The 24433-nt window shown below is 43.7% G+C and overlaps 1 protein-coding gene across 4 annotated transcripts; it reads right to left on the bottom strand.

The window, feature by feature from the left end:
• Positions 1-1524: 1524 nt before the first annotated feature.
• LOC147463065 (putative arabinosyltransferase ARAD1) lies at positions 1525-23142 on the bottom strand. 4 transcript variants are annotated; one of them, XM_086486998.1, is made up of 7 exons: positions 22821-23142; positions 21123-21330; positions 20313-20911; positions 2978-3029; positions 2733-2869; positions 2551-2646; positions 1525-2468 (listed from the first exon to the last, which is right to left on the bottom strand). In XM_086486998.1, the coding sequence occupies exons 3-7, from the start codon at positions 20883-20885 to the stop codon at positions 2049-2051; spliced, it is 1278 nt and encodes a 425-aa protein (XP_086343124.1). In that variant the 5' UTR covers positions 20886-20911; positions 21123-21330; positions 22821-23142; the 3' UTR covers positions 1525-2048. The 4 variants fall into 4 exon arrangements, with proteins under 4 accessions (XP_086343124.1, XP_086343128.1, XP_086343111.1 ...); XM_086487002.1 differs by having other exon boundaries at positions 2733-2854; XM_086486985.1 differs by having other exon boundaries at positions 2733-3029.
• Positions 23143-24433: the final 1291 nt, after the last annotated feature.

The raw sequence follows: 24433 nt of genomic DNA, 5'->3' as shown, positions 1-24433 counted from the left end.
GGGTGCTACTTTTCTTGACTTGTCCATGCGTCACTTGTGCACAACGTCAACCACACAAGAAGTTTGATCCCAGATTGATTTGGTAGAACTGTAGCATACAATGGAAATCCATATACATTTGTCTTCATTGTATTGTTCACCAACCATGCATTATGCCGTGAGAAACGAACACACATTTCAAGCATCCGATTATCTTGAATGATTACAACAAATGGTTTGTCAATGTCCCGCTCAGTGTTTGGATTGTATGGTTGGACATGTAGAACCTTTCAAAGATAGCAAACACCAACGTAAGGCGTAATGATTGAGTACATAGCTAGAAATGGAAGAAGGCCAGTCAAAGAGTCCACCTTCCCATTAGCTTGTAACTTCAGAGCCTCTACATACATGGCCCACCAATCATTATCAACAGATGCATGTCCTAAAATTTAAAAAAACAATCAAGTCCAATGTGGCCGACTCATCGTTAAGCACATAACCCTCTTACCTTGATGTCGCAAGCTGTATGCCAATTGTCGAACCTCTTTTGAGATCATGAAGAATCAATAAGTAATGCGGTCTAGTGGTGATGCTTGTTCCAATGAAAGTTTAGTTTTGAAATTGACATTTTGGCAACCTGACAAGATGTACCAATATCAAGTAGTCCTATGTACAACATTGAAGCACTCGTGAATGAACGAGGAGAAAATACAAATCAACCCGAGAGCCAAGAACGTGACCCTCATGCACAGCATGGAGCACAATAGCTACTCCCGTCTCTCTATTGTGCTTCCTCTACTCCATTGTTGAGTTGGACTCGTGCGTTGAAAGGACCACCACACTTTTCTATTTTCCTCTCATTGCGCTTGTTATCTCCATAGTGCCTTCTAGAGCCACCACGACGACAAACATACATATCCTCTTGCTTGGATGATCTTACCTTGACAAGCTACACTTTGTGCGTGATCATAATACCTCACAACACATCATTCAGGTGGCATCTATCTATTAAAATTCTCATTGGCATTGGTCGTCTCAGTGACCTTTCATGGCAACGGCAGTTGATGTGCAAGGGTTGGACCCTTCTTGCATACTTGGTAGCATCTACTCACCTCTCTCTCAAAGGAAATAGGAATGCCATGCTATTTGATGTTTGTGCACCATGTGGATTTCAATTTATCTATAGTGTCGCGCATTCCCAAGAGAGCTCCATGCTTTTCTGATCCCCTCGATACCCCTCATTCAATGCTTTGTGATATTTAGTCATGAGGGGAGGCATGGTGGATATCAGTGATCCTGCTTTTACTTTAGGGCATTTTTAGCGAGGCTAGGGGTCATGGCCTAGTGAGTTTGGCTGCAAATAGGCCCAGGTTCAACTCCATTCTTCATACAAGCTACTTCCAACCCATATATTTATTTATTTATTTATTTATATGCTATTCTTCCTTAAAGGTAGCAATATATTGATGGTAGACATAACAAACACTAGATGGCACATTGGCATTTAATGACAACCAGAATCACGCCGCAAGCATTAATTTGAAGTACATTAAAGCACGCAAGTTATATTGCAAGAAAACAGGTGGATCACTATTGTGCATTACTGTAGGTCTTCTTTCTTCGTGAAAACAACTGAATCAACTTCAGCTCGATTGAAAAGCACTGGATATTAAAATCTAAGCTTGGATTTGTACTCTCCCAGAGAAGGCGACGAGGTCCGTTTTGTTACACACTCTATTTGATGAAAGTGTCAAGTGCATACATATAGGTGCATGTACATAGCCCCCATACAGAAGAAGCTTGTTCCATTGTAGATGAAAATCTTCCCAGCTTGCAGCACACATGTTGAGCCAGAGATTGCCTGCGACAAACCAAGTCCTTGCGATGAAAAAAAAAATTGGGCCAAACATATTACCAAGAGCAAGCACCAGCATATAAGCAAGAAGCGCATGAGGGGGCGGCCTTCTTGCACAATGTTCTCGAAAACAGAAGCAAAATCTTCAATTCACTTCTTTTTGTCTGCATACCGATTACAAGCAATGGGAGTCATCAGCCTGATTTATAAGACTTCACCAATGCCACCAGTCAGAGACCTTCAATCTCTGAGATCTATGGATGGCTAAGCGAACTGACGGTAGCTTTCTCCGGGCTTGCTTCCATATCATGCTCACAGCATCATCCTTCTTAACTGGGTATTGGTATTCAAAGTGGTGAGAGACAAGCTTCAGTTTACGCCACATCTTCATCCATCTTCGCTTTGGAAATCTCTCCAAAACGCTAAGCATGTAACCTGGTCTAAGAGCTTCTTCTGTGGAGAAAAACAAACAGAACTCTCGGTAATTGAGCTCGTCTTCAAATGGCAATTCAATTCTATCACTGACTATAACCGGAACACAATGGCTGACTATCGCATCAAAAAGTCGGCAGGACGAAGGTGTATCCCCTGCTGGATGAAGGCAAAACCGTGACGACCGCATGCCTTCTGTAGACTGGTTTCATAGTAAAAACCCAAAAAAACATCAGTCATTTACATTACTGCTGAGGTGCATGATAATAATGGAGCCTCCTTACCAGTTCTACTCCTCCATTCTTTGCTGTACTTTCTTCATAAACTACCATGGAATGGTTCTGTAGTAGGTTCGCCAACTTCATTCTCACCTTTCCTTGCTAAAAAGAAAGATTTTCATCATTTAAGCATGAACATAAATGTCAAACCTAGGAACTGAAAAGGGCCATGCACATAATAAGCATACATCCTTTCGTCGTGTTTGGCCTCTGAAAAAAAGTAAAGTGCTTCGAACTTTGAAGGGATCACTCGAGTTATCATTCACAAATGTCTCGACCATATGGTTGTAAGGAGCTACGATGTCCTTTCCTAGCCAGGCAACAGCTGGAGGGTAACGCCCAAAATCAGCAACAACAAAAATAGAAGCATTCAGTACTTCTCGGAAAAACCTAAAAGCATTTGGGTGGTGCATCACTAATATATGATCTCGACCTCCTGATCTTAGCCACCATCGTGAAGTTTTTAGAAACTGTTCCACTTCAACCTGTGCATCCACATTCACAAAAACTGATATAATGTCACGTAGCGGTAAGTACAAAACCAGGCGATTATACACTTTCCAAAACACACCACCAGACCAAATAAAGCTTCAAAACTTTTTTACACACAACAAGAATTTTCTGGTATTGTACGCCCTTGTTTTTGAGCAAACGTGGGGCTTTTTGTGAGAACACGCAAGTGCAGAAGAGAGAGAGAGAGAGAGAGAGAGAGAGAGAGAGAGATGAAACGGAAAAAAATGAAATGATATATGAGCGTCTTCAAAAGGCCAAAGTGACCTATGAGACCAAATTATTACAAAGTGGTGAATCTGATAAAGAGTACCGGAAAGAAAAGACTAAATGGTACAGAAAAAGATACTGTAACATCCCAAATTGCTGGATGTGAGCTAAGAATGTGAGCTGAGAAACTAACTAGAACTGTGTAGGGTTTAAGATACAATGAGTGAAGGGCTGATACAATGATTGATACAATCTCAATGGAGGTGAGTGTATAATGTGTGACCATCAAGTCATAGGATATCCATCATCCGTCGCTGGCTGATCTCATTAATATCCTCCATGGTCAATACTTTGACTGGACGTCTCGAATGTCGAGCTAGAATGGTCTAGATCCTCTGCTGCAACCTCCGTCGATGTTGTAAGCTCCTCGCAATCGTGGGCATCTGGATCTCCCCAGTTCAGCCGCTTGATCAATCAACGTGCCTCCAGTGCGAGTGAGAACTGAGCTCTTCTGTGAGAGCTGCTCCTCAAGCTTCCCAATGGCCGGTCTAAAGATATCTGTAATCTACCTCTGAGACTGACTCTCCACTGATCTCCTCAACACGCTCTCTCTGTGTTTGCACAACTCTACTAAAAACAGTCCAAGACATCTCTAGTCTTGGTATCTCATGACTCTAGAAAGTGGTCCAAAACCCTCTCTGAACAGGCAATGAAAGCGGCCACGTATCTCATAGTATACTAGGCAATGACATATATGGTACAGCTCTTCTGTCTCTGGCTCCAAATGGCATAAGTGACAAATCTTGGCCTCTATTGATACTCCCCCTCCAAATCTACCAGTTTCAACCTGAAGCTGATGCGAAGGTGTGCGTTTCTGACCAATAGCACACCGTATCCCATGAGGTAAGTGTGTATCCATGTATTTGGGTGTCACAAACTGCTGACGTGTCAAATCACTGAAGAGCAGAGCCAACCTTCAAATCACGGCCGAGGGGCCTAAAACCTAAGAAGAACAAGCAACAGCACAAGAAGAAGTCCTACCAACTTATGGGACCCCGTTCGATGGGGCCCAAGTGACATAAAGAGATTAAAATAAAGCAGGACCCACACACACACACACACACACACAAAGACTTGCGCAGCTGATGACGTGGCAGCAGTACAGACGCTCCGGCAATTGCGCTGACATGCTGACGTGGCAGCCTGTACGGATTTCTGCAATTTGCGTTGCTAACATGGCAGTTGTACGGATTTCCGTAAATTATGTTGGCAGCTTTTGGGCATTGCTTCCAGATGCTTTTGAGTTTAAAGGCTTTTCATGTAAACTGCTTTTGGGCCTCGGGCCTTTAAATATGAGGCCATGGGCTCATTCTCTGGCATGCTTCTTGGAGAAGGTGCAAAGTCTGGAGTACCGGCTTGTACTATGTTGATGCAATATAAAGAAATATCGGAAGGGGCGCCAAGGTTTGGGGCTACTCTCTGGGGTGGAATTCCACAACTCCGTGTCGCGTGTCGTCTCTCTCTCTCTCAGTTCAATTGTTATTGAAGTGCTAAAAGTCTGTTCAGTCTGTTCTTTTCTATTGGCATGTGGTGCTCGTCTTGTGACATTGGGCCTAGTCACAAAGCCATCCTCCATGAATTGGAGAAGATGCTCTCTATAGAAAGCCATCTTCGTGCCCAGCTCCCATGTCGGTTGTATCCATGTCCTCCTGCTATCTAGCTGAATCAAGTCCTAACGGATGAGTCTAGTGATCTTAGTCCCTGTGAGAGACAAAGAGGGTGCATCCAGAGAGTACAGGAAGGCCTCTATGCTAAAACCATGTAAATGAAACCATGATGTCATGTGTCCTTACCAGCAAGTTGTATCCTCCCGCTGCGCTAGCTGTTGGGAGGACTCGAGGGCTAGCCGGGCATATCTGTTTCTCGGAAGGTCCCATAAATTGTGTATAAAGGAGACTGATCGAGTAAGTGCCTCGATCACCAAGGGACGTGCAGCCGAACAACCTCATGTTGTAATGCCCTAATCATCCCAGGGATCATAGAAACCAAAGGCCTCTCCCTTCATAAGTGCTAACAAATCTGCCATGATGATCCATTGAGGGTCCCCATATCTGAATTGCATAGCTGAAGCCAAAGCTTTGTTCGAGGTTCCTGAAACTGAACCTGCGAACACATCCTCTCCAGCATAAGCTCTGGTCATACTAGTCTTTGCTGCTTTCCTCAATGAAAACACTGGCCCCCTGAAGACTACCCTAAGGTAGGTGTCTGCAACTGTACTCCACTAGCTCATGACCATAGGTAAATGTGGGTGCTGACCTCCTGACTCACTTCGGTGTGGTGTTAAACACCATAATCTTGGTTTTGCCAAGATTAACGGACAATCCACTACCATGGGCAAATGCACGTAAAGCATCTAAGTGACGCTGCATCCCCGCTGAAGAGTCAGAGATCAACACAATATCATCAGCATATAACAATAATGGGATCCATGTCCCTGCCAATTGTGCTCTTCTATAACCATCCCTCTCAATGTAGTCAGAAACCTCATCCACATAGATACCAAATAGCGTAGGCAGTAGTAGGCAGCCATGTTTCACTTCGATAGTGGAGTGAATCAAAGCAGATATTCCCTCTAGAGTGCATACATGTCCCACTACTAACCTGCATAAAGCCATGATCCCCCAAATCAACTCTGAGGGTACCCCCATCTCCCGTAATCTGCACATCAGTTTGGCTATAGGCCTGCTTTGCGGAAATCCACAAAGCTACAATAGATCCGCCTCCCATGCAATTTGTCCTCCTCGATAATGGCTCTCAGTGTCAGAATGTGATCAAGTGTAGAGAAACCCCCCATTGCTCGTATACTTGCTCGCTCTGCCATGTCAAGCGACTAAAGACTTAACAAGTTAGGGCTCCTCGAGCCTAGCCCTAGCCAACCTGCACATCCCGTCCAAGGGGCCTAAACCCTAGCAAAAGCAAAAGAAGGAAGAAGTCTTTACTAGCTTACAGATCCTCGCCGAGTGGCCGAATTATTAAAGAAGGGTTAGGATCAAAATCCTAAACCCCAAGCAATCTGGATTGACTAGATTGATTGAACCCTTGTCGTGTTGTAGCTTGTCCACGGACACATAGGGTTGGATGTGTCACGTGACAGGGGACAATTACCCTATGTGGGCTTACATGATGCAACATGTTCTTGTGTCAAAGGGTGTCTGGACTATTGTGCAGGGCATTGATGTACGTCCTAGTTTTGAGGATGTAGACGATGTTGAGAATGTTAGTGGTCTTGCCGCAAGGATTATTGCTGTTAGAGTTGTTTTCCCTACGACAGAACAAGCTCGTTGGGATGTAAAAGAAGTGCAAGCTCATATATTGATTGCGTTGTCTGTGAAGCACACTATTACTCACATTTGTTCAACGAAATCTGCAAAATATGCTTGGGATATTCTGGACGGTCTTTCTGCAAGTCGCAATGAGTAAAAATTGCGTTACCGTGTAAGAGCTAGAGTCGAAGATTATGTATGAGGAAGATAATATGGACACTTTCCTTGCTAGTGTCAAGGATAGCAATGAGCAACTTATTTTTGCAAGTGAAGTCATTTCAGACAGTTCCCTTATGCAGACTGTTCTTGATGCCTTGCCAGATTCTTACCAAACTTTTGCTAGTACTTGGAGACTTATGACCCAAGGAAATCATGAAGTTGTCAAGATTGATGCATTATGCACATTGTTGTTGCAAGAGTCGCTTTCCAGAAAAAACAGGACTAGACTGCGTTTAATTGAACAGGCCTTTATTGCTGCTCAAAGAAAAGGTGGTAACAATAATACAGCCACTTCTCATGGTTCTTTTGCGAGTGAAAAATCACCTATTCTTAATGCTTCTGCTTGCAGCAATTTGTCTGGAAATTCTCGTGATAAGGGAAAAAAGAAGATGCGTTGCCATTATTGTAAAGCAAATGATCACTTGATCAAGCAGTGTCCTAAGTTGAAGGCCAAAGAGGCTAAGAAGAAAGAGGCTAGTTACACTACAAATGCAGCTATTGTTGAGTCTTCTGTGAAAGGAGACTGATGTTGATGTTGATGCAGAATGGGCTTTTAGTGCAATGCATCTATAATCCTATTGTCCATGATGCATGCATGTCACTTGCTACAAATTCACATGTGTGGTAGTTTGACAGTGGTGCTACAAAGCACATTACCTCACATCGTGGTTTGTTCACCTCTCTTGAGTGTTCCTCATAGGAATTCAGTTACTTGTGCCAACAATGCCTCTTATTCAGTTCAAGGGAGTTGGAAAGATTGTACTTACTGCTGTATTTATGCCGTGGGTTGTATAAGCTCACTTTGTATGACAAGTGTCGGCAAAATTTTGCAAATGCAGTTGTGGATTCAAAGGCTATTTCAGATGCAAAACTTTGGATGCACGTTTTGGACATCTGACTTTTGCCAGCTTGCTGCGTTTGCAAAATCTGATATGCTTGCTTCTTTGCCGCCTCCTGAAGCACCTGTCAAACATGTTTGTGAAGGCTCTATTTTGGGTAAGATGCAGCGTTCTAAGTTTCCAAAGAATGGTTCAGTTAGGACCACATGCAAGTTGCAGCTTGTGCATAGTGATGTTTGTGGGCCCATGCAAACTCCGTCCTTGGGCAATTACCTTTACTTCGTGACTTTTATTGATGATTACTCCAGGCATGCATGGGTATATCCGCTTAAAGCGAAGTCCGAAGTATTTATGTGCTTCAAACAATTTCTGGCTATGGCTGAAAATGTCTCGAAATGTACTAGGCACCCTCTATTCCGATCGAGGAGGGGAGTATATGTCTCATGAATTTAATGCATTTTTGACTAGTCATGGGATAAAACACCAATGTACAGTGCCTTATATGCCTCAAGAAAATGGTGTTAATGAGAGGAAAAACATGTCACTTCCGAAAATGGCACGATGTATGGTGAAAAGTTAAGCTTTGCCGCATTCGTTTTGGCTTGAGGCCATCATGTGTGCCACTTATGTACTAAACAAGTGTACGAAAGCTTTGCATTCTATTACTCCATATGAAGCATGGCATGATAGAAAGCTTCTATTGAGCACATGCGTGTTTTTGGTTGTTTGGCATATGCTGTGGTGCCACAAACACATCGCAGAAAAATAAATGATAAGGCTGTCAAATGTATTTTTGTTGGTTATAGTGATGAAAGCAAAGGTTACAGATTGTATCATCCACAAACAAAGAGTATTCTGATTTCACGGGATGTTGTGTTTGTGGAAGATTCTGCTCAGTCCTTGTTGTCCTGTACTAGAGACAGTAATGTAACCTCACAAGACATTTATGACACTTTGTTGCCTCTTTTCAGTGGTGGAAGTTCGAATGTAAATTCCAATGAGGCAAATATACAACCTATGGTGTTTTCTGAAAATGTTACAGATCAACCTATTACTGATGCAGATCTACATGATGTACTTGATGAGGAAAGGGCTGAAAATGAGCAGGCTAGAGGTATGCCAAAATGACTGGTGCATACTTTGCGGGATAGTAAATTGGATGCACCTTTGTCTAGTCATACTCGTTCAGGTTCTCGCCATGCATCTTATGCATCAGATTGTTATGCTTTGGCTGTGTCTAGCTTACATGATGTTGAGGAACCTCTGTCTTTTGATGAAGCAAAGAATTCAAAAAATTGGATGGCTGCCATGCAATCAGAATATGTGCACTTTTAGAAAATGACACATGGACTTCATGTGATTTGCCTCCTCGCAAAAAGGCCATTGGTACGAAGTGGGTTTACAAGTTGAAATGCAAGCCGGATGGTGAGATTGATCGCTATAAGACTTGACTTGTTGCAAATGGTTATGCATAGCAAAAAGGCATAGATTATGAAGAGACTTTTGCTCCCACTTGTCGTGTCACAAAGTGTTGACGTGGCTACCGAGAGCAGAAACCCTAACTTCTGCCAAAAACCCTAAAGCCTGCAAATCCTAATTTCTGCCAGAAACCCTATAACCTGCAAACCCTAATTTCTGCAAAAACCCTAATTTCTGGAAACCCTAACCCTAACTACTGGCTCAAACCCTAAAACTGGCGGCTGAAATGCCACGTGGCAAGCAATACGGATTTCCAGATTTTATGGGCTGATTGCAACTTTTTGAGCAACGCAATTTGCTGCTTTTGTCCACGCAAATTGAGTGAGGAGAGAGAGAGAGAGAGATTATCTACTTCATTTTTATGAAAGCTCTCTTGTGTGAGAGAGAGAGAAAGAGATTTTGCTTTTGGAACTGAAGCTTTTGGGGCTCTGCTTTTGGGCATCCCTTGTAAACTTTAAATAAGTGGTTTAGGGCTCACTCTTCAGAGCATCTGGACACAGAGTCTGAGAGTGAAACCCTAACCGCTCTTTGTACTTTGACATTGATTTAATACATAAAGAAATACCGAAAGGGGAGCCAATCTTTGGGGCCAATATCTCTAGGCACGGAACTCCGTCGGGCAAATGCAAATCTATTGTGATCTGTGAATTGTTTTGAAGTGGTTATTTGGTGCTGTGGTGATTGATTCTTGACTTGGAGTGTCCAAGTCTGTTACAGTGGTATCAGAGCACGGCTGATTTCTCTTCTACGGGAAATCCGATCCCCAATTTTTTTTTTCGCGGCACCTATGGCTTCACGCAAGGATCAGTCGACTCCCTCTGCATCTGGAGATGCCGGCAGGGATCACAACGAAGATTCCGGCCGAGAGTATGGCCCGCCTCGGCCTACTCAAGCGGAGCAAAGAGAGATGAAGTGTCGTCAGTTGATTCGCGAGGCAACGAAGATGATGCTCAATTTTGCAAAGGACCCAAAATTTGCAAAGTATATGAGCGAGACTTCTTTTTAGGAAGTGCATAAGCAGTGGAAGAAAACCACTACACCACCCCCGAAACCCGCTCTCAAGAAACCTTCTGCTCACAAGAAATATTCAGAGAAGGAATTAGAAGAGGTGGTTGATGCACGGATTGCTCAGCTTTTTGACGCGCAAAGGAAAGCCAAAAAGCACGGCAAAAAGCGTCAGTCAGCAAAGAAACTTTGAAAGAGTACCCAGTTCTTCTTCTTCTTCTTCTTCTGATAGTTCTTCTAGCTCTTCAGATTCGAGCGAAGAAGACAGAAAAGGTAAAAAGCGAAGCAAGAGACAACTCTTCGGAAAGGGCAAGAAAAAGGCAAAGAGGGCTAAATCTCCCCCAGAGACTGACAGTTCTACTGAGGACTTGTCTACAGACAACTCAGATTTCGATGACGGAAACTTTTATGCAAACAAGAAGAATTTTTATAAAGCCAACCAGTATGACTTTCTTGAAGATAAAAGCAAGAAAGTCCGAGAGTTTAAGGAAGGCGGCCACTCGATCAAATTTGATACTTTTTCAGGATACTCAGATGCTTCGAAGGATTTGTCTTTTATACAACAGTTTGACATCGCTTTCGCGGGAGGACGCTACTTAGAGCACTCCAAGATTCAGAGAGCTGCCTCTTACTTTAAAGGGAATGCTCGCACTTGGTGGTCCATGCTTCTGTTAAACAAGATTGCGCCAGTCTTGGTTGACGCAAGAATATGAACGCGATATACGAGCTGCTTGGAATCATCTTCGGATGACCAAGAGAGATACAGTGACTGCTTATTGTGAGAGATTCTGGAGCTCTTTTCTACCCGCCTCTTCATTCAAGAAGATCTTGTTCAGAGAACGGATTGAGCGGTTCACCTTGGGTCTACCTACAGAGATCTGAGATCACTGCTTGGAACAAAAGTCAGCTTCTATTCAGGAGTTGATGAGTCGTGCGAAGCAGGCTTTGCCATTCGCTCTGGCAGTCTGACCTACCCCACCGATGAGACCATGACACAATGAGCCGAACAAACTTCTCGGAATGAAAGTAAAAAGAGAAAGAGCAACCCAGAGAAGAAGGATGCACGACCCAAGCTTACTCCTCAGGAGCGAGCTCACTTCATCAGGGAGGGGAAGTGCTTTGGATGTGGGGAACATGGACATATCTCCGCAAAGTGCCCTAAAAAGGCACCGAAAGAACAGAATGATAAGGACGACGACCGGCCTGAGAGTTCGAGAGCAGCTGAGGAACATGGACGAAAAGGCAGATAAAAAGTAGAACTGGTACCACATGGCGTGGGACTTGCACCGAATCAAATGAATTAAGGTACAAACTTTGCCATCTTTAGGGCAAAGTGAAGGATCAGGAAGCTCTTTTGAAGGAGCCAAGGCCAACTTCTTTTCACTTGAAATTGGCGGCTCGATTTGGAATTACGCCCGACAGACTGACGCCACAGGCCGAGGTAGTTGGACTCGCACTCGGATACGGGATGTTGCCATTACACCGAGCATTGGCAAACTTTCTTTCCAATGACAGGGGTGTTCAGGACACGCGAATGACGTTCTACTCGGAATCCCTTGGTACCACACAAGAACTACGCCGTGGTTGACTACCGGGCCGAGAAAGCGACTTTGACAAATGAAGAGCTGAGAGATTGCACTTGATGAACTTCAGTTTCTTTACTCATTCTTTTGGGAGAGAATTGAACGATGGATAAACGTCGAATATGTTTTGACCTGAACAAAAGAACGCCAAGATTTTTCTCCACACTCATGCCGATTGCTTTTTAGAGGACCTGCAGATCATACCATTGATCTGATACCTGGAAGCACGCCACCAGACCGGCCACCTTATCCGTGTAAGCCGAGCACTGAATGAAGAGATTATGAACCAAGTGAAAGACCTCTTGGAAAAGGCTCTTGTCCAACCTAGTATTTCACCGTATTGCTCTCCAGTGTTGTTGGTTTTGAAGAAAGACGGATCTTGGAGAATGTGCATCAATTTTAGAGCTCTCAACAAAATCACCATCAAGAACAGATTTCCGATTCCTAGGATTGATGATATACTCGACAAATTATAGGGATCCTCGTGCTTTAGCAAAATTGATCTAAAGAGTGGATATCATCAGATCAGAATCGCACGGGGAGACGTCTACAACAAAACTTTCCGGACAACTTTTGGGTTATTTGAGTTTTTGGTGATGCCTTTTGGCTTAAACAATGCTCCTGCGACATTTAACCGCATGATGGACAGGATTTCTCGAGAGTACAGGCTATTTGTTGGCACTTTCTTTGACGATATCATTGTTTTCTCCAAGAATGAGGGAGAACATAGAGATCATCTGCTTCAGGTCTTTCAGGCATTACGAGATCACAAGTTAGTAATTAATGCAAAGAAAATTTTCCTACCAGAGATACACTTTTTGAGACACATTGTGTCACCAGCAGGAGTGCAAATGGATCCGGCCAAGATAGAGACTATTCATGATTGGCCCGATTTGAAGAATGTCCATGAAGTTAGAAGCTTCTTGGGACTGTGTTCGTACTACAGGCGGTTTATTCGAAAGTTTGCAAAGGTTGCTTCCCCTTTGCATATCTTGACACAGAAAGGAGTCCCTTTCTCGTGGGGACCCACAGAGGTGACTGCCTTTCAGACATTGAAAGAGAAATTGACTACAGGACCAGTTTTGACTCTGCCGAACTTGCAGAAGTCTTTTGAAGTATATTGTGATGCTTTTATCAAGGAGTTAGCTTCTCCTTTCGTCCAGATCGGAACTCTTAATATTCCGGCGTAGTAAAATTATCCATCAATGATCACACCCAGACCGTACTGATCTTCCACAGGTGTCTTGATGTACTAAAATTACATACCCAGGCAATCTCATCCAATTAGGAATATTCAATGGTTGGAACTTGGCACATAACAATGCAAAACAAATGCTCACATATGCATGTTACAAGACATAGAAACATAAAGTCGCCGATGAACACTCCTTCCGCATAACCTAACAAGGTCCGGGCCGGGAGATATTCAACGACTCCCTCATCACTCCTCCCGCATAACCTAAAAAGGTCCGGGCCGGGAGATATAGAGGCCTTTTACAACCAAACGCCCCCCAGACCGCAGCCTGCGTCGTTTGGAGATGCTGAGAGTAACCACTGCTCAGACTTCTTAATACTCCTCCGGCATAACCATCCAGATCCGGGCCGAGAGTCAAAAACAACACTTATTCAATCATCATTTCTCACTACACTCGAGAGTAAAATCACCAACCATTGAAACTAGTATTAAAACCAGAGTCAAACATCTCAAATCGGCACCAAAACAAGTTCAAAACAGATACTTTCCATTTCAAACAAATTTTTAAACAATACTTTCTAGCTATAAAGAAAAACAAATAGAGAGAGTTCATTCAAGGTTTTGTTCGGACAACAGAACTTTGAGGACGACTGGCTTATCCTTCTGCATCACGGTGATGGTTCGGTTCCGAACCTGGAGAGTCGCATCATTCTTGTCGTGCCAAGGCATGCCCAAGAGAATGTCGCAATTGCCCAACTTCATGATGTGGAAATCAGCTTTCCATGATAATCTTGAATAGTCATTGGAAGAGCACCAATGAGCGGTACTTCTTTCTGAGTTTGCCCCGTGGCTAGCTTAGCTTCAATTTCTCCACCCTCTGCATCATAATCAAAGTGCATCTACTTTAAAAATTCTGGATAGATGAAGTTCTTTGTAGCTCCGGGGTCAAAGAAAACAAGGGCTTTGAAGCCATTGACTTTGCCATATGCTCGACACAATTCATTTGTACTCTCAAGGCGTATGCCATAAATATCAGGAACTAGTCCAATAGCGGGTCTAGCTCTCTTAGCAGGAGGTGGCGCTGGGTTCAGTCGACCATTGGTGCGGGCGTCGGCTCCTCTGGTCTATCAGTGCGTTTGGGACAATTAGAATGATTATGCCCTGTTTGAAAGCATCCAAAGCATTGGCCTTCTTGTAGTAAGGTGTCTCGTTGTTGAGGCGTCAAACGAGGCCTTTGCGGTTGATTTTCCCAAGACTCTCGAGAATTTGTTCGTTGTTGCCGAGAGTTGTCGTGGTAAACTCTAGCTTTTCCTTCATCAGTTTGTAGCGGACCGCGGCATGGTCCATAAGTTCTTGCATGGTAGAGACTCGCTTGGATAGACAATATTCCTGCAATGGTGATGATAGTCCAATGGTGTATCGCTCGCACTGGGCCTCCAAGGGAATAGATCTAAAGAAGGACACCAGAAGGTACACATCGAGAAACCTTTGGTTATATTCGTCCATGGTTTCGGTGGCAAGCATTTTCAAGTTGCCCCACTGCCAAAATCCGGACTTCAAACATAGAAGTCATGTAACTACGTGCAAAAACTGTGTTGAAAGCTTGCCAGGTCCTTGGAGCATGCGGTCCACCATTGCATAGCATTATCTTTAAGAAATCCTGCTGCTCGAGAAATCTTGAATTCTTCTGTATAGTTCCCTAAAGCATAGATGTTGTCGAATTGCTGTAGGAGCTACAATGCTTTCTTGCAATCTTTCGCTCCAGAAAAAGTGTAAAATTTGACTGTCGTGCCGCCATCTTTGAAATCTTTGGGTTGGTTAGGCGCATATCTCGAGTATGGATAAATAAGGGTATCCATCTGGGCTCCAACCATTATAGCCTAGTGGCGGTGGTGGTGGTGGAGGTGGGGGCAATGGCGGTGGCAAAGGCGGTTGCACTGGATAAGGGTCAGATGGCTGTACCTCCTCCTCTGGCAACAGAAAGTACAAGAGCTTCCAACTGGAGTCTTGAGGATTATGGTAGTTATAAGCTCTCGTACTTTCTGTAGCCAGAGGAGGAGGTACCACCTGGGGCATCAAAGGGGGTAGCATGTAGTTCAAAAATTGTTGAAAACTTTGCAGCATCGGAAGATTCTGCTGAGGATGCCGCAAAAGAATGTCGTGAAGTTCGTTGAGCAAAAATTGCAAATATTTTGTTGAATCCATGAATATTAAGTCTTGGGTTCTTTATGGCTTATGCCCTGTAAGACAAAGCGATGAAGACGGGAGCGCGCTCGATGCGCGATGAAGGGTGGGAGTGGCTAATAAGTCCGAGGTCGGAGGCCGAAGATACCTCAAATAAAATTCCAATAGCTCTGTCTGCTCTTTTGTAGGACCGGTATGTTTTCAGAAAAGCACACGCCTGATGCTCTGATACCACTGTCACAAGACGAGCACCACGTGCCAATAGAAAAGAACAGACTGAACAAACTTTTAGCACTTCAATAAAAACAGAACTGAGAGAGAGAGACTGACATGCGACACGGAGTGGCGGAATTCCACCCCAAAGAGTATTGGCCCCAAACCTTGGCGCCCCTTTCGATATTTCTTTATATTGCATCAACATAGTACAAGCCGGTACTCCAGACTCTGCACCTTCTCCAGGAAACATGCCAGAGAATGAGTCCTAACCTCATATTTAAAGGCCCTTGGCCTAAAAAGCAATTACAGTGTTAAAGCCTTCAAAACTCAAAAGCTTCTGGTCCCAAAAGCAATGCCAAAAGCTACCAACGTAATTTACGAAAATCCGTACAGCCTGCCACGTCATCAACCAACGCAAAGCGCGGAAATCCGTACAGCCTGCCACGTCATCAACCAATGCAATTTCCGAAAATTCCATACAGCTGCCACGTCATCAGCTTTGCGTGAGTGTGTGAATCCTGCTTTTTTTTAATCTCTTTATGTCACTGGGGCCCCATCGGATGGATTCCCCATAAGTTGGTAGGACTTCTTCTTCTTCTACTACTTGCTCTTCTTAGGGTTTAGGCCCCTCGGCCAGCATCTGTAAGTTGGCTCCATTCTTTAGGCTTTGACACGTCAGCAGTTTGTGACATTCTTCACAGCTACGGTTGAGTGTGTATGGCTCCGACGCCTTATGGCTGATTTGGGTGTTGGACAAGACACTACCAACACTATCTACACTGACAGTCAGATTGGCAGGTGTGAGGAACCCAGTTTATCTACACTAACAGTCAAATTGGTAGTTGTGAGAAACCCAGTTTTTCATGCTCGCACAAAGCACATTGAGGTACATTACCACTATGTCAGGGAGAGACTCTCAACAAGAGAGATCGGCTTGGCTTATGTGCCGACGCTGGACAACCTTGCAGATCTTTTCACAAAGGCATTGTCTCATGAGAAGTGAGAAGCTTTCCTCAGCTTTGGGCTTACTCTCCTTTGTGGATTGATCATGTCCTCAGGGCATGGCACTTTCCCTTTATTCTATGTGCCAGCTCTCGTTCACCGCATCACTCCAGGGGGGATTTGTTACCATATACATGTGGTAGTGATGTGTGTGAACACGCTTAGGACCGTCGGGGCATTTTTTCCCTCACTAGGAGGTTTTTTCCCCCGTGCATTGTATATAAGCCCATCACTCTAGGGCTAACTTATCTTTCCATTGCACACTAAGTAACACACTCTCTATTGTGTGCCTTGAGCTTCCTTCGTCTTCTCCAAGCTGTGTGTTTTCCTGCAACCCTAATTCCAACAGGGTTAGGATCAAAATCCTAAACCCCAATCAACTTAGGGTTACCCCGTCCGGTATGCCGTGTTTCTCTTTTAGTTCGGTTGTTTTGAAGCGTCTAAAGTCCGTTCATTCTGTTCTTTTCCGTTGGCACATGGTGCTTCCCGTTACACATCTACTCAATTGTTGCTCAAGAATGAATGCGCGCAATCGAGTCAATGTATGTCCAATCATGATAGTACGATAGCTCCCAAGCTACATAGCATTCACTGGCATAAAGATAGGTACAATAGCGGACAAACTCCAAGTATCAAGTAGGCCCTCACACATGGCAAAATTGAACATCACTGCTAGAAGTCCTGCAAGATCTTTGGCATGTATAAAATGATCTACTAAGCCATCATGATCTTATGCTCTCCTCGTCTTCATCCTGTCAATGGCCTTCATTACTGTCACACACTGCTGACGTGTCAAGCCATTGAACACCCAACGGGTTAGGACTCCCCGAGCCTAACCCTAGCCAACCTGCATATCCCGATCGAGGGACCTAAACCCTAAGGGAAGCAACAAAAGAAGAAAACATTGGAGACTTGTCAACTTATTAAAGTTTGACTGAGTGGACTAAAGGTTAAAACTTTAAATCCTAACACCTCCCAACATATAGGACCCCGTCTGATGGGGCCCAAAACATAAAATAAAGCAGGATCCACTTCCCTAAGACCTGTGTAACCAACTGATGACGTGGCAGCCCTCTGTATGGACAAACCGCGATATGCGTCACATTTTGCGCTGACAATTGCTGACGTGGCACGTTGTACGAACAGCCCACGAGGCACATGATTTTCGAACCCAGAAGCTTTTAGACTTGTGCCTTTTCATGTAACTGCTTTTGAATGGCCATGGACCTTTAAATACACATTGTGGGTCTCTTCCCTGGCATTCTAGCGGGAGCAAAAGCAAAGCAAGAGCCAAAGCACTTGTACTATGTTGAAGCAATATAAAGAGACCAACAACACTCGAGGAACAGCCTCAAACACTCGAGGAACATCCTGTTTGTCTTGTAAAGAGGAATCCTCTTCTCTCGTGTCATTCATCTTGTCTCGCTGCCTAGTTATTAACCCTTGAACTTGTGGGGCATTCACATCAATAAAAGGTACAAACGGTGATGGCCATGAACTCTCACCATCCTCAAAACACTCGAGGAACAGCATGTTTGTCCTGTAAAGAGGAACCCTCTTCTCTAGTGTCATCTGTCGGTCATAATTGAATTCCAATTGGAATTCAACGCTTCAAAACAAATCACGACTTGGTAGCTAGAGTGCTCCCAAGTACACAGTGACACCCTGTTGGCCCCACAGGTTGGCACCCCTTTCGGTATTTCTTTATTCCAATTATACTTGGAGAAAACATGTAAACTTCAACGAGCTGTCCCACTTTTATCGGGCTGCAAATCGCCTACTCTAGCCCAATTTCAGGAACATAACGACAATACAAGGCTTCGAAGACCAAATCCCCATGTAATAGGTGACTTTCCACGCGTATTAGAGCACTTTTACAAACTTGGCGAGAAAATACAGCACGCTGAATTCTATGTTTTTAGCCTCTAAAATGCACCAGAGCACCTGTTTGACAGTCCTCAAGCTTCCCCAAAGCTCCTAGGACCTTTAGGCATCAAAAAGGCTGAAAACCCTAAACCTACAAAAATTACAGCAAGCTGTAATTCTCTGTTTTGGGCTACGTTTTGTGTGCCAAACACAACTATAGGCAGCCCTTGAGTTCCTGCAACTGTAGGGCTACTTGCCCTTCGATTTAAACGAGATTTATCGCACAAAATCTCGTTAGATCAACCTGTACCTCCTAAAGATTAGCAATTAGCTAATCTAGTACTTGTGCAAAGAGGCTCTTGCCTCGGCAATCGCACATAAACTACAAAACTGTACATACAAATGAATAGCCCTTGAGCTGGGCATCACGATTTTGTATTCAAAAGGGGGAGAGCGGTGCACAAGAACGGAATCATCGTGCTACATTAGACAGAGGAAAGGGACATCTTTCCATTAAAGCTATGTGCAGTGTGATCACCTACACCCACTACTCACACACACAGTAGTTCACAATGAGGTCAAATCAGCCCCTTCTCTAACCCAAATCCATTTTGGGTGTCCCCCCTTGCTGAGTTATCTTGTAGATTAGCTCTGGAGCGGCCAAGTATCCCTTATGCCCATTTGGTTTAAGTTCCTAGTACCCACCAGCTTTTGAAGTCTCGGCGAGGGACCTTGTCACAAAATGATGATGTGGCAGGTCCATCGGAAATTGACAGAGTTAAAAGATTATAAGCTATTCCAACTTATAGGGTACCCGTCCGATGGGGCCCTTGGGACACACATAGACAACAAAAAAAGAAATCGTGAAATGCTGAAGTGGCAAGCGTTGTACGAACAGGCCCAGAATCACACTGACTGTTGATGTGGCAGCGTACGGATTTTTCGTAAATTGCGCTAGCTATTGGGTAATGATGGCTTTTGGGCCATATGCTTTTGAAATTGAAGCTTTTCATGTAACTGCTTTTGAGAAGGCCCAAAGTCTTTAAATATGTAACTGGGGCCTCTCTTCTCCTCTCAAATTTGCCTAGGAGCACTGAGTAGAGAGGACCCTCGGACTTTGTACTTTGCTCAAGCATTAATATAAAAATAAATACCGAAAGGGGTGCCAAACTTTGGGGCCAATACCTCTGGGTTCGGAACTACGCCGGACCGTGTCACCTCTCTATTGAATTGTAATAAAGTTTGTGAAGTGATTTTAAGTGATTTCTTGTGTGTCGTGCCAGATTTCCAACTTGGGGTGTCCAAGTCTGGTACAGACCTAAATGACTTTAATTGAGCCTAGCCACCCTTTTATTACTCAAATTTTGGTGCCGATCGGCCCAACCAACTCATGGCTCCATGGACTTCACTGTTGCGGGTGAAACTCTCGACCATCAGCCGTTTCACACTAGCCATACAATATCCGGCCATTTGTGACTTCAAAAAGAGGGTCCCAAAAGTTAAATAAAAATCAAGGCAAGGAAGGTTAGTGTTTAACAGAATCTAGTGACAAAATATTTGAAGGCATGTGGTCAACAAAAGGTCTGGTGCAATTTCATGGCAATCTTGTTTGCAAGATTGTACGTCTCAGTCGACCACAGAAGCGGAGTATGGAGCTTGTTAAAATTTAAATAAATGATAACCCTATTATATATGTTCATAGCTTGCTTAAAGGCACCTTGGCCATGAAGTGGGAGGTTGTTGGGTAAAGGTCATAGCAGATGGACATGGCCCGGCCAACACAAATTCTTTATCATCTATGCATAGTAGTGATAAGGAAGCCATCTTGTCTATAGGTAGCTCCACCCACTGTTTTCACATTATTGCTTTATCAAGTTACTATTTTCCAACGAGTGTTGGAACTTATGGTGCTTTCCTAGTAGTAGGTATGGCATCTTGATTTTCATGCCATGTTTGTGCTTCAGAGGACATGCTTATTTTCTTGCTGAGAATGTTACCATGTGGCTAATGTGATGTAATGAAACAACATTGTCAAACAGCTCTAAATGACAACCTCAAGTTAAGTACTGCCAAAACAAGATGTAGCAAGAGACAACTGAAAATTAAACATCTCTGCTTTATCACTTATGAAACTTACCTGTAGTAACCGATCCTTTTCTGTCTCTGGATCAAGCATGTTGACACCGTGCTTGTTGAAACTCAAAGAGGAAAAGAAGGGCATGAAAAATAAATCAGCTTCAAGTGGATCCGCGACTCTCAGTGCTACTCTTTCCAAGCTCTTTCCTGCCTCCTGATTCAATAGTGACAGCATCATCCAATATTCAACACTATGTTGCCTCTTCAATCCCGAATTCATTGGCCAAGAAGGAACCTTTGCATCTCTCCAAGGCCTTTCTTCATTAGAACCTTGCTTTATCATTCCCAGGTTAAACTTTCGAGGAATGTCATACATGTATACACGTAAAGGACTGTCACATCTCTCAATTGTTTCCAATGATGACTCGTTCAAATCAGAGAACTCTGAATCACCAAGAAATCCTGGTCCCTGAAATGTCTCCTGGAAGAAACCCATTTGTCTAGAGATGCTGGAGCTGAAATCCCAGGTTACAGACAGCAAAAGGAAGATGCTGATAAAAATGAAAGTAGCCATCCATAAAAGACCTTTCCATCTCAGCATTCCTACCATTGTGTAGGAGAAATAAAGTGCCATAATCGTTTCAAAACCATGCTCCCTCTCTGGAAATCAAGAAGAATATGAACTAAGCAATACTTGTGTGGACGCAAAACCCTCTTAGTCACATAGCACATTGTCCCATTCAAAAACTTCACAACTACACTGAGAATCTTTCACATTGCCTTATTAAATTTTCAAACATTGCAGCACTCTTCTCCATGTATATACATTATCTTTGACGGTCATTTAACGCTTAAACCACAAGGGACTCACATCCTCTTTGTTTGATCCCAAAACATTGACTACTGTTGTCGTCCCCAGTGGTAAAACTGATAGCTACATCGACTTCTTTGTGATTCACTCAAGAATGGAGATTCTTCACTGCAGCACACAGTACACGGCTCTAAAAAATCCCAAATATTCTGATTTTTAGGATGAATCCAACAAATAAGTCTAATCATGGCGAGCGATAGATCTTTATCTGCACAAAATCCACTCACAGTGAGCAAGGAAAGAACTTGTTGATATATTATGATACGCCATAGAATATGTCAAAGAAAAAGCAAGCAAAGATAACATGCGGTAGAGACGCATCATTTATGCCTAGCGGCAACTTCTCTTGCCATGAGGTAGATAAGTATGGGAAGGCTATGAATTCAAATAGCCAGCAAAGAGACACGATGGAACAACCAACAAAAAACACATCCTGATGGCCAGAAAACTGTAGCCACATTGTGTACCAACAACACAGTGAATGCAAACCATTATTTGGAGAATTGACATAAGCAGTGTAGGCTAAGTTGGTGGTGTCTTGATTGTGAGCAAATCCCACGTCAATTCCATGCGGCCTTCGATGCATTTATAAACTCGAGAGTTCTTGGGTAAGGATTTGCTTAGATCATTTATAGGGCATTCAGATTTTGCCAATGCATGAGCTGAAGACAATTGATCATAGATAAACTGTGGACAGATACTAAACAGCAATATGAATGCATCATTGAAAGATTGTACAAAATAAACATTTAACCTCAATCAAGAGTAGATGAAAAACGAGTAAATGAAAAACCAAAGTCACTTCCAAAGTTTTGCTTGTTGATGTATATTCACAAAGCAGCAGTTTTGCTTTCAAAATAGAAGGATACACCGCACATAGTTCTATTATAACACCCGAGCAAACACATTCCTCTACATTTGAACTTAAGCCTTTGCTTTCCTCAACCTCAATTCATCGTTAAAGTGCTTGTTTCCAGGGAAAACATCATTCATATTATACAAAAAAGGTCCGAATCTGACACAACACTTGTTGCAGCATTCATATAAAAAGCTTCCATAGGTATCCTAAAATTAAATAGACCCAAACAAATTAGTGATAATGTATAACAGGCAAAACACAAATGCATGCACATGCATATATGTATACTAATAAGTGCATAGACTGGTGATGCGTGTATATGGCTGTACGTGCATGAATGTAGTGCGTGTGTGTGTGTTTGTTCGTGTGTGGAGATATGGAGGCAATTTACATGTAAATAAGTTTGAAGTGTGTGTATTAATTCGCAAGCCCGTATGTATCTTCACACACATTGTGCACACACTCATTCTTACACTTGTTTACAAACTTTGTCTCTTTTTTCATTTATTTGTATTGTAACAGATTCTGTTCTGACAAGCTGAAAAGTCTCCAATAGAATTGCAACCATCCAAAACAGAAGCCAAACCAAGCTGATATCTGCCACGAATTTCCACTTTAAAGATCACTAATATCTAATCATTCGTGTACAGCTAGTGTGTGAGAGTGTGTGTGTGTGTGTGTGTGTGGGGGGGGGGGGGGGGGGGGGGGGGGGGGGGGGGGGGGGGGGGGGTGCGAGTATGTGTCCCACGCGCGCGCACAGACACTCGGGTACTCACACACAGACAAACTGAACAATGCTAGAAAAGACTTAAACGTAATGCAGAAAGTAGAGTACATACAATCGGAAGGTGCAGTGTGAACGGATCCAAACGTAATCAAGTAGGATGTAGTTCCAGAGAAACAGACAGAAGGAGCACTTGCTTCGCTAGCCAGAAGGCAAAGCTCAAAATATGCTCAGCTCGAGCTTGCCCGCTATCAACAGATATCTGCTTCGGGAAATTTAGCTAGCAACTGCACCCACGAGTTACACCTCACCCACCTCCCCACTCTACACACGCACAGGGCGAGCGAGTTGGATGAGCTCGCGTGCGCGCACACACAATGAACCTTCATATTATTCTGCTCGATTTTTGTTGGGTCATCGAGGTTGGGAATATGAGAATGTTTTACGACACCTTCACATTTTAAATTGCACAAGGCTCACCTAGTAGTCCAAACCGGTTGGGGCTCCCCCATAGGCCCTTTAAAGGGTGGTCCGCTTAAATGGCCATTGGGGAATTTGAGGGCCCTTTAGCTGGAAGGTAGCGCCCCATACTGTTGGCGTAGCCGGTAGTCAACCACCAGCACCTTGAACCAACTATTTCTCGTGGAACTACTGCAGCTCAACCTTCAACCTACCTTCCATTACCTTGCCTACTATACTCAAGTCATACTTCCTACCTCCCTCGCCAAACCTGCCAAAGCCTCGATTACCTCACCTTATACCGATATGCAACACCTTCAATTAAATACACCAGTTCTACCATCAACGAATAACCATACCCCTTCTTCCCTCTTGCACTGTGCTCGGTACGTTTACTGTCAACCCCTCTCTCTCTCTCTCTCTCTCTCTCTCTCTCTCTCTCTCTCTCTCTCTCTCTCTCTCTCTCTCTCTCTCTCTCTCTCACACACACACACACACACACAATTCCTGAGAAGAAGGATCTCGTGCAAGCACTGTAGCACGTCTCTCTCTCTCTCTCTCTCTCTCTCTCTCTCTCTCTCTCTCTCTCTCTCTCTCTCTCTCTCTCTCTCTCTCTCTCTCTCTCTCTCTCTCTCTCTCTCTCTCTCTCTCACACACACACACACACACACACATACACACACAGAACTTACGTTCATCTCATAAAGCAGCATTTCAAGGAGCATCAATTTGCTCCTAAACAGATTCTGCTACTTTCCAACTATTGTTTTATGGATGTGCTGCTAATCATCGAGTAAGCCATTGGCGCATGTATCATGGCTATAGGAATAGTGCTGATGCATTGGCTCGAAACAATGTCTTACCTGCGGTGTGACTCCCAGCTCGTAGAGCTCGATGCATACAGTGAAGATGATGAGGACGTCGTCGACGTGGTTCTTTCGGTGGTTCAACTATGTGCGGATGCATGTGCCCTTGCACAACGGGCTCGCAAGTGCTCCGCCGTGGGAGTTTGGTATGTAAAGCCACGGAGTCGGCACTTTTGGCTAACCTTTCTCAGTTACACTGAAGGAGACGAAATCCGCTTCAAGGAGAATATGAGAATACCTCGAGCTTGCTTCACTTACGTCTGCAACTTGGTGGCAGCCGACTTGCAACAAAAACCCATCCCAACTCAAATTGTGGAAGTTGTTCCTTCTCGAGTTCTGATTGTGGAGAGGAAGGTGGCCATGTCCTTACATCTTCTAGGAACTGGGGGACCAATACATAATG

This window comes from Adiantum capillus-veneris, chromosome 2 (genome assembly GCF_014529385.1).
Source record: "Adiantum capillus-veneris isolate H3 chromosome 2, ASM1452938v2, whole genome shotgun sequence".
Classification (NCBI taxonomy): Eukaryota; Viridiplantae; Streptophyta; class Polypodiopsida; order Polypodiales; family Pteridaceae; genus Adiantum; species Adiantum capillus-veneris.
The sequence above is the reverse complement of the archived record's forward strand: the minus strand, read 5'-3'. Positions and strand labels throughout refer to the sequence as shown.

Coding starts and splice junctions, on each gene's coding strand:
- LOC147463065 (XM_086486985.1), bottom strand. CDS start 20,885: ATGGCACTTTATTTCTCCTACACAATGGTAGGAATGCTGAGATGGAAA. Junction 3,030..20,312: donor AAAAGGATCGGTTACTACAG/GTAAGTTTCATA, acceptor GTGGATGCACAG/GTTGAAGTGGAACAGTTTCT. Junction 2,469..2,550: donor AGAATGGAGGAGTAGAACTG/GTAAGGAGGCTC, acceptor CTATGAAACCAG/TCTACAGAAGGCATGCGGTC.